This window comes from Prosopis cineraria, unplaced genomic scaffold (genome assembly GCF_029017545.1).
Source record: "Prosopis cineraria cultivar Desert tree isolate PC_DT_omini unplaced genomic scaffold, ASM2901754v1 PC5, whole genome shotgun sequence".
NCBI lineage: Eukaryota > Viridiplantae > Streptophyta > Magnoliopsida > Fabales > Fabaceae > Prosopis > Prosopis cineraria.
The window spans coordinates 31,108,765-31,118,777 of record NW_026555336.1 but is presented as its reverse complement, the minus strand read 5'-3'; the positions used below and the strand labels follow the sequence as shown (position 1 = coordinate 31,118,777).

The window sequence follows — 10,013 nt, the reverse complement described above, 5'->3', positions numbered from 1 at the left end:
AGTTCATGTCGATTTAATTCGATTTAGTTTGGTGTAATCAATTTGTATTGGTTTTGATGAACACCTTTCATCATCATCTCTTAATTTCAAAAATATGTAAATTTCTTCAGGCAAATAGAGTCTTTAGAAACTTCTGATTTACAGATATTGTGTAATGTTTCTTGTTTTTATTATATTTTTGTTACCGGAACAAACAACAAATAGTGACTTGAGACTGGTCAAAAATTACATCAGATATTTAGATACGCAAATATATATATATGCCATGCATTTCTAAATTTTAAAGATAAAAATATATTTTCTTCGTATGCAAGACTCCATATGGTTGTGTTGTAATTTAATTTAAACATAAATACCTCAGGCAGTGTTGTAATTTCAACCTTATCGATTCCATGTAATTTCAACCAATACTATCTGATTTTAAACTGACGATCTGTATTGGATTTCCTAGCCTCCATAGCCGAACTACAAGAAAATTCAGAACTGATGAACAAATGATACTGGCTATTGTAAGAGCACCGTTTTACTGTTTCCTATTAGTAGTGCAGTATTATTTATTTACAATGTTCACCTTACAAGTTACAACATCTACAAAGCTTACGTAATCACCAGAATAAAAGTAAGAGAGACTACCTCAGCCTGATAAACGCATCTATTATAAATATTTATTTAAGAAACAAGAAAATCTAAATCACTAAATCAACCAAAGCGGCAATCTCAGACTTTGCTGGACGCAAGCTCAATCTGGTTCTCATTTGTACCACTATCTTCATCCCCTTTACCATGCACCTGAATTGGCTTATAAACGTAGGCTTTAGCACAACCCACGTAGTAAACAAAGTTAACAATTTGGAGCAACGTGAGGAGCCAATAGAAGTACTCCAACTTGCCTTTGTTCAGATTATGATCAGGAAGCCAATTTGATCCATCAGGCTTACGACTGAACTTATGCACCAATGAAACCAGGAGCGTACTCATGTAATTCCCAGCCGAAATCGAAGTCCAAAACAAAGCAATGGAAGTACTCCTCATGCTTTCAGGAGCCTGGTCATAGAAAAACTCCAAGTGCCCTATGGACATGAAAGCTTCAGCCATTCCATGCAGGCTATACTGCGGCACAAGCCAGAACACGGAGATGGATTTGGCGGCGGTGGAGATTGCAGCTTGCCTGCGTTTCACTTCGACGAGCCCGGCGACGAGGGTGGCCAAAATGGAGATGACAAACCCCATGCCCATTCTGTGGAGGAAGGTGATGCCGCGGTCGAGGCCGGTGACACGGCGGGCGACGGGGATGAAGAGGCGGTCGTAGAAGGCGGTGGTGGCGAGCATGGTGAGGATGGTGAAGACGGTCATGGAGCCGGCGGGGATTTGGAAGGTGGCGGTGATGTGCCTGTCCATGGTCTTGGCTTGTTGGAGAGAGAAGGTGTTTTGCTGGGCATAGGCTGTGATGAGTAAGATGCCTGAGGCCCATATTGGGCCCATTCTTAGCAACGACTTGAGTTCCTCTACTCTATGAACTGTGTTTAGATTCCATAAATTTGGTTTTTTAAGGTCTCTCTCATCCTCTTCACCCACTATGGCTGCCTTGTCCAGAAATCTGCATTTAAGAGAATAAATAAAATTATATATATATATCAAATTTTTTCATAATTTTCTTCCTTATATCTTGAGCTTAGGCTCTCCTTAGTATCCTTGAATTTTAAATTTAGAAATGGAAATGAAAATAGAATCAAGTTTTGGGCATGTTTGGTAATCTAGAGTGATTTTCAGAAATTGTAATTCCATCGGAATTGCTAGAACCAAATTCCATTAGGATGAAGGTGGAATTGATTCCATAGAAGTGCAGCTATGAGACACCTCTGCCCTTTTATGTGACTTCTCAATTCGTTTCAGAATAATGGCTGTACTCTCAACAATTATAATATTCAGAAGGGTATAGTTTTTAAAGAAAAAAAAATTGCAAAGGATATCCTAAACTTTTCTTACTTAAATATATATACTTATTAAAATAATAGTGAGATTCCATCTTCATACAAACTATACTTTTAAAATTTAATTTTATTTTAATTTCAATTCTAATTTTAATTCTAATTGTATCAAAAACCTTTTCCTCATACTAAATGGGGCTTAGTGTTTGTTGCGTGCTAGTTGTGTGCCTGTGTCCTATGCACAAAATAGATAGACATGAACCGTAGTAGCTTGAGGGTTTTGACATTTCAATAATTTCGGCATGTCGCATTTGCAATTTCAAGCCACCAAATCATGAAGGCCCGTGAATGAAAATGGGTTTAGTTAATGATATTTTGTTCTTGTCCAAATTATACAAAATCCTTTGAATTTTAAGTCATAGAATATATAAATAAAAAATGAATTTTAAAATTTTGAAATTTGTGCAAAGGTCATGTAAGTCATGATTACTGAATTCTCTTCGTTGAATAATATTATTGGTTATAATTTGATTATTGACATGGATAATCATATTGAACATTGTTTGTGTAAACATAACATGTGACCAGCCTGCTTTTATATTGTTTTTTTATAACTAAAGAAATAGTATGAAAAAATTGTGCACGCAACGGCAATTTGTGAGGCGCGACACCACATGACCGGTGACCACATGTTGTAACAGGGAAAAAACAAAAAATCAGTGGTCGCAGAAAATGAATGAATGAAGGAAAAGTAAGAAAGAGAGAGGATGATTGAGGATAATGATTGAATAGGCATGTATTTAAGGACAAACACTGGAGGAAAAGCAATAAAATCTGGGCCCCACGTATTCTTAAAAATCTGACTGCTTTCACCTAATACTCAAATTAGTAATGGTTTATTGGCCAAAAAAAATTAGCAATGGTTTATGTTGACTACCTTTACGTTCCTCGCCTAATAATATTGCCATTACTTCATGAACACATTTAGGACCTTCATGAACAATTCTACAGCCAGAAATTTAATAGGCCAAATTTATTCAAGTTAAACTTAAAATATTTAAATATATAAAAAGAATTTATATGACTAGCTTTGTAAATTTTTTTAAGCTTATATAAAAAGAATTTATATGACTAGCTTTGTAAATTTTTTTAAGCTAAAAAGAATTAATATCTCAGGTTTATTTGCTCTGAATAATTGAATTTTTAGAGTTTTTTTATTTCATTTTTTAGTCGGTTTCAATATTTGTGTTAAAAATTAAAAATTTTCAAATAACATAACACTAGAAGCCACTATTTTTTTTTCTTTTACTCTTGCTAAAATGAAACCAAGCATTTAAAGTAATATTTTCAGAATCGAACTAAATATTGAATTGAAAAAGTTAACAATTTACGATTTGCATGGTTTAACCCATTATTTGAATCAATGGTCAAACCAATAACATAATACTTAAATTAAAAAATTATATATGCATATAATAATTTAAATATAAAAATAAATATAAAATTGCTACTTAACTTAAAAATAAAATTAAATATTTTAAGTTTATCATGATTTAATAAGCCATATGATATAACATAATATTAAATAACTAAAAAAATTGGTAATTTTCTAAGAAAAAATTTGATAATTTTTTTTAAACAGTCTGGTTTTTAAAAACTGAATTCAGTTCCTAACTTGATTTTGATTCTCGATTCGATCGTCGGTCTAAAATGACCCAATCCGACTCAATCTCAAAACTGTTTGTACATATCGACTAAGCAAAAATCTGGACCTATCCAACCGTCCAGTCTAATCCCATTTTTTAATCATTGATTCAAAGTGTATGTATAAAAAGTAACCCCTTGTATTTATTATTCTTTAATATTATAAAAAAATTGAAAACAAATAATTAGTGTATCAATGGAGAGTCTAAGAAACGGTTTGTAAGTGCCCAGATGAAATAAAAGTTAATTTCAGTTAGTTAATAAAAAATAATTCGAGTATTTAAGTTAGTTTCATTTGGGTTTGAACTTATTCAAGCTGCTGAAATAAGTTTAAAGTAAAGAAAAAAAAAATTTAAACACCTAAGCTCGATACACTAATTATTTGTCTTAACAAAAATTTATTCAGAGCAGGTCTACCAAACTTGACCCAGCTCTAACAAAACCCTTAACTATATGTCTCTAACTTGAAACCTGCTTGAACTGTATTAAATAAAGAGGAGGGGGGGGGATTAAACAAAGAGCGAGACTTACTTGAACTGTTGAGAATGAAGGAGCTTCCCTTCCAAAGAAATGGAGGCATCCAGTTCATCGTTTTGGTACAATAATTCGGAGTCTGACACATGTCGTAGCTTTCTCTTCCTGAATGCAGCCACACCCACTTGGACCAAGCGGGTAAACGGGCTCCCATCCGGATCCAAGTTCCGGTAAAATGGATATCCAACAACAAAGGTGATGATTGACAGAAACATGGCTATGGTTGGGACGCCTAGGCCCCATCCCCATCCCACATTATCTTGAATGTATACAATCACAGTCACAGCCACTAGTGTTGCTGCTCCCATGACAAAATAGTACCAGTTGAAGTAGGTCCACGTCTTGGTGGTTTGTTCTGGATCCGATTCATCAAACTGGTCCGCCCCGAATGCCACCACACAAGGCCGGATCCCACCTGCCCCGAGTGCCGCCAGCAGCAGTGACCCGTACAGTACTGCCAGCTGTCCTGAGTCAGCCTCTTGGCACACCTCCTTACCTACTTCACATGGAGGTGGCCTCAGCTTTGGAAGCACTGCTGATAATGTCAGACTTGTCATTGCCTGCAATAATATCACTTGTTAAAAATGAGGAGCCGTCTTCCAAAAATAGAAAAGCATGATATGGTAAGAAACAAGCGTGTTTACAATTTGGTAGAAAATGGAAGCTATGGTGATAGTCCAGAATTTTCCGGCGTAAGAGTCGGCGAGGAAGGCGCCTAGCAAAGGAGTCAAGCTGGCAGTTCCATTGAAGTTGGTGACTGTATTAGCTGCTTTGGTTAATGGAAGGTGTAGTTGTGTTGTCAAGTAGCTAATCATGTTTGTACCGAAACCCACCACTGCTAGCTTCTCACACACATCATTAGCTTCATTCACAAAAGGAAAAAAAAAAAAAAATCAAAACCCATTAACGAAAAGGCTTACACAGAATCATCAGTGCTTCTGTGTGAAGGGGAAAACAACAACATTCTGAGAATTCAAATCCATACACACACATACTCATGACAGAAAAACCAAGAGAGAAGTGTTTAGAGGCTTACCAAAGATAAAGGGCAATGTGAGAAGGCCTCCCTTTTTCCTTCTTCTAACATGGTTGTGATCTTTCTGCTCCATCTTGTAAAGATTCTATATGTTATATGATCTGCTTGTACATAAAAATTGGAGCAAGCTAATCAAGTATTTATAGGCCAAGTTTGAAGTATGTGAGGAGAGGAGGGATCGCGAGTACTTGGATGGAAATCCGGTGAGTGCCTAAATCAATTAATTCAACAAGTGTCTTAATTGTAATTATTAAATTTTATCAATATTTAAAAATTATTAAAATATATTTTTAAAAAAATTCAAAACAACATCAAAACAATAATCACATATGCTATCAACTCCAAAAATTTAAGATTTAGTATTTTAAATATTATATAACAAAGTCTCTTTCAATTATGTGGTTAAATCAAGCGATTATTTTCATATCACGTGAAGCACTTATCAAATAAGTATATTTTTGTCCGGTCTGGACTCCCAAATATTAGAGCTGCCAATGCCTAAGAACCGTTCACACGTCACTCACTTCTATAGGTAGCACTGTAGCAGAGTCATTGCTACAGAAAAAATATTTTTTTAATTTATACAATAATATAATTAAGTTTAGATCCAGGGGAAAGAAATGTGCAAATAAAACCAAAGTGTAAAACATCATATGCCAAGTACCCGTGAAGCGATTGGCCTCTTTTTTTGTCCTAAATATGAAAAAGAAGCGTATCATATATGGATTCAATGAAATGAAGATTCTGATTGGCCAACAAGCAAATTATTGGAATTTCCCCCCAAGTCGAAGTGCCTGGTTTTATAAATTTGGTGGGATTGCATACTTTATTTGGATGAGGAAAAAAATGAAAGCAAAGAACAAAAAATGAAAGGAAGAAAAATGGAAGGAAGATAAAATTAAAGGGAAAATATTAATGTCTCTCATTGTACTTGGAAGAAAAAATATAGAGAAAAGAAGAGCGACTAATATCTACATAAAAAAAATACAGGTAATTTTAGAAAACATGTTTAGTTTACTCTTCAAAATCTTTCCACAAAGAAAAACTTCTAGAAGAAAACATTTGTCTGATGATTTTTTTGTCCTATAATTTTCCTTTTTTTTTTCCTCTTACTATCCAAAAAAGGACATATCTATCTTCTCAAATAATTTTCTTTTCCCTACTTTTCTCTCCATCTAAAAGAAAGTATTAGTGAATTATGTCCATAAAAATAAATAAAGAAACAATAAAATAACATGCAAGTAGAAAAATGCATTTAAATTTTTTAAGTGAGCATATCTATCTTATATAATTAAATTGTATCTTATATGGACAAGTACATCTTATCTTTATTTTTGGGTCCTCTCACAACTTGCACGCTGTAGCATGTTGATATATACAGTCCATCCTTTTAGTTTCCATGTCATCTACTGAATTCTCAATTTTAACCTTGGTTCATTGGATCCGGGAAATAAATGAATGTGACAATTTTTTATTTATTTGTGCTTTTCTCTATTGAATGATCAATCTTATTCACTAGTCTCCTTGGATTCTTTAGACTTGCAAATACAGAGCAAGCATGGACACAATATTTAAATTTTGTTTGTAAAAAAAAATGTGAAAATTAGTTTAATTAGCCCAGCCCTATATCCTACATAATTTTCAATTTCGCCCCATGTTTGTCCAGATTCAACATTGATGCCCGCAATTTAGGTCATAACATATTAACATATGCATCAAACAAGAAGTTTTATCCCACAATATTATAACAGATCATATCTCTAAAATTTGAGATAGACTAGAATATAATCATGAAATTTGCATTCACATCCAAAGCTATATGCATGTTTAATAGGTTTATCAGATTTATCTAAATATATATGATCATAAAAGATCGTTAATAAAGTTGAGTGCTTCATTTGAGTTCATGACAAAAAAATTTGATTTTGTTATTCTATCATTTTCAATAACTAAACGGATTCACTATATAAAATGAGAATTTTACAACTACATATATTGATTGTCTTCAAAATAGATATAAAAAGTCTATTATCTACATCAGGTGTCTTGAGCCCTTGACACATGGTGCCAATTTTATCATTTTCAAAACTTCTTTAATATTTAGGACCCATTCTCATTTCAAATATAAATTAATTGATTATATAAATCCATCTATCCATCTATTTCTATTTCTACTTTAATTGTAAAATCCATTGGTTTATTGTTGATAAATAGTTGCCTCTGCAGTGTTCCACTTTTGATTAGTGTTATTGATCCATGTGGGTCCCCCATGATGTTCTGGAATTTTGTTACAAAACCAAAATCAAATAAATAGGGAAAAAATAAAATAAAATGAAACTGATATTCAAGGAAGAAACTAATAATTAAAAAAAATAAAAAAATTAAATAAAAATAGCTAAAAAATATGAGAAAATCCAAACAATAATCGATCAAGAGAACTGGACCTAATTAATAAAATAAAAATAGGAGAAAACTGATAAAAATGAAAAAAAAACAATTCCAAACAATTACCAACCAAGAAGAACTGGACCTAATTAATAAAATAAACAAAATAGCTAACATAATCAAAATCTAATCACAACGATTGAAGCTACCAAAATCAAAATCAAATAAGGACTAAAAGAAAAAACGCATTAAACAATGATTACAGAATAAAATAACACAGTATTTTGGCGAAATAAAATTGGAAAACGCATGAAGTATAGAATATCAAAAATAAAAAATCAGAAAAATATAATTGCACAACATATTCTTATAAATGTACAACTGTTCAATATTTATTAAGAAAAGCAGCAGAAGAAGATACGAAAAAAAAAAAAAAAGACATGCAGGATAGAGAAACTCCATTCTTGACTTCATTATAGTTGTTCCATTCTCTTTTTTTTTTTTGGGGGGGGTGGATGGGTTAGGAGCAAGGTACTAAAAATCAGACCGGCCATTGAACCGGCTACGATTGGGGGTCAGAGGTTCAACCGGGGGTCAACCCAGATTCAAACCGGACATAATAAAATAATATGATTTAAATAAAAATAAATTTTCTAAGACTTAATATCTTATATAATACCACATACAAGTCCAACATAATCATCGAAACATCATTAAAAACACAACATTTAAAATATTCATCCTTACAATCCTTTAATCATCAAAAAGTCTAAAGCTAATAATAATCAACACCAAAATCCTCATTAATTTCATTCAAATCTCCAAGAGTAAGGATTGAAACATTAGGCGATGATTGAGAGAAACCAGAACCACTTCCAACATCATCATTCAAATGTGGATGCTCTGAAATATTCATATCTTCTTCAGCTATTTATGACAAAAATTAACATTAATCATTATATAAAAAATAATTATATATTATGCAATATAGACATATTAGTAAGTATAAACTTTCATTATTTCTCACAGAAGTTGATGAAGCTACAAGATTCTCATTATGCATAGCACTTTTCAAATTAGTGACATCATCAACATCAAACTCTGGAGCTGGCTCTTGTTCCTCTTCAGCAATCCAAAAGTTCAATTTGTCAATAGATTCATAATCAATTGGATCAAAACTTGTCTTTTTCTTCAATAGGCTCCTTTAATGAGATCAAAACAATCAAATATAAGAATATATCTACCATGAGATAGTAATAATAAAATTTTTATTTATTAAAAATATTCATAACTTTTATTTTTATTACCTATGCTTCAATCATAGATTGTAGTTTGTAAAGACTAAATCATTTAGTCTTTGATGTTCCGATCTATTTCTTCTTTTGGTATGGATGCATTCAAACAAGCTCCAATTTCTCTCACAACTAGAAGAGGAAGAAGTTTGGCTAAGAATACGCATTGCAAGATTTTGCAACTTTGGAACAGAACTTCCATAAAATGACCACCATTCATCTGCAAATAAAAGACAATTAGTTATATGTTATATGATAAATAAAATTACCATGATCATATTAAATATTAACACTTACAAGGGTCTAGCTTCTATGCTGCTCTATGACATAAAGCTTTGTCAAAAGATTCTTTACGGTCACGATCCAAGCTCAACTGCTTCATCATCACAATATAATCAACATCTTCATTTTCAGTTGATTCAAACACTGAAAGCATAACATCCATTAACCTTCTTTTGTGAACAAAGTCATCATTATACAAGAAGGAAAGGTTCAACAAATATGCTGCTACATGAAGATTGGTCTTCAAGTGCTTATCCAATCGGGCTTGGATAATATTTGTGTAAGGCTTGTATTGGTCTTTCTTATTATTGAAGACTACCTTAATTGCTTTTTTTGCCCTTTGCATGCCTTCATAAACATAAGGCAAAGAAGGCTTTTCATCTGAATCAACAATTCTCAATAATTTTATAAGAGGAGACACAATCTTCACAACTTCAAGACATTCATTCCAAAACCGATTATCTAATATGATGGCACTAACAATTATTTCGACTTCGGTCCTTGATAATTTGTGATCCACAAAATGCTTATTAGTGATTGCTTGCAAGTCATGCTTGTGCATATATATGCTATGTAATGTGATAAATGTTGTAGCAAACCTTATTGTACCAAGATGCACAATTTCTTTCCAACCCTTTCTTTTCCTGAGCCATGACAGGAAGACCATATGATTATAAATAAACACAATGATCTTTGATGCCTTTGTTGCAATTTGTGACACATGAGACATACTTGCAATGTCTTTCAAAGTAAAATTCAAGCAATGAGCAGCACAAGGTGACTAATAAATACTTTTATATTTCTTTTTAATCAACTTGCCACATGCTACATAATTAGCAGCATTATCAGTCA

The 10,013-nt window shown here is 32.6% G+C and overlaps 2 protein-coding genes across 2 annotated transcripts; both read right to left on the bottom strand.

The window, feature by feature from the left end:
* Positions 1-501: 501 nt before the first annotated feature.
* On the bottom strand, positions 502-5,383 carry LOC129311941 (protein NRT1/ PTR FAMILY 3.1-like). Its single transcript, XM_054954451.1, has 4 exons — positions 5,203-5,383; positions 4,811-5,028; positions 4,164-4,726; positions 502-1,597 (listed from the first exon to the last, which is right to left on the bottom strand). The coding sequence occupies exons 1-4, from the start codon at positions 5,273-5,275 to the stop codon at positions 718-720; spliced, it is 1,734 nt and encodes a 577-aa protein (XP_054810426.1). The 5' UTR covers positions 5,276-5,383; the 3' UTR covers positions 502-717.
* Positions 5,384-8,362: 2,979 nt separating this feature from the next.
* LOC129310823 (uncharacterized) lies at positions 8,363-9,723 on the bottom strand. The gene is made up of 4 exons (XM_054952737.1): positions 9,234-9,723; positions 8,991-9,099; positions 8,599-8,789; positions 8,363-8,514 (listed from the first exon to the last, which is right to left on the bottom strand). Exons 1-4 carry the CDS (start codon positions 9,721-9,723, stop codon positions 8,363-8,365), a joined length of 942 nt encoding a protein of 313 aa, XP_054808712.1.
* Positions 9,724-10,013: the final 290 nt, after the last annotated feature.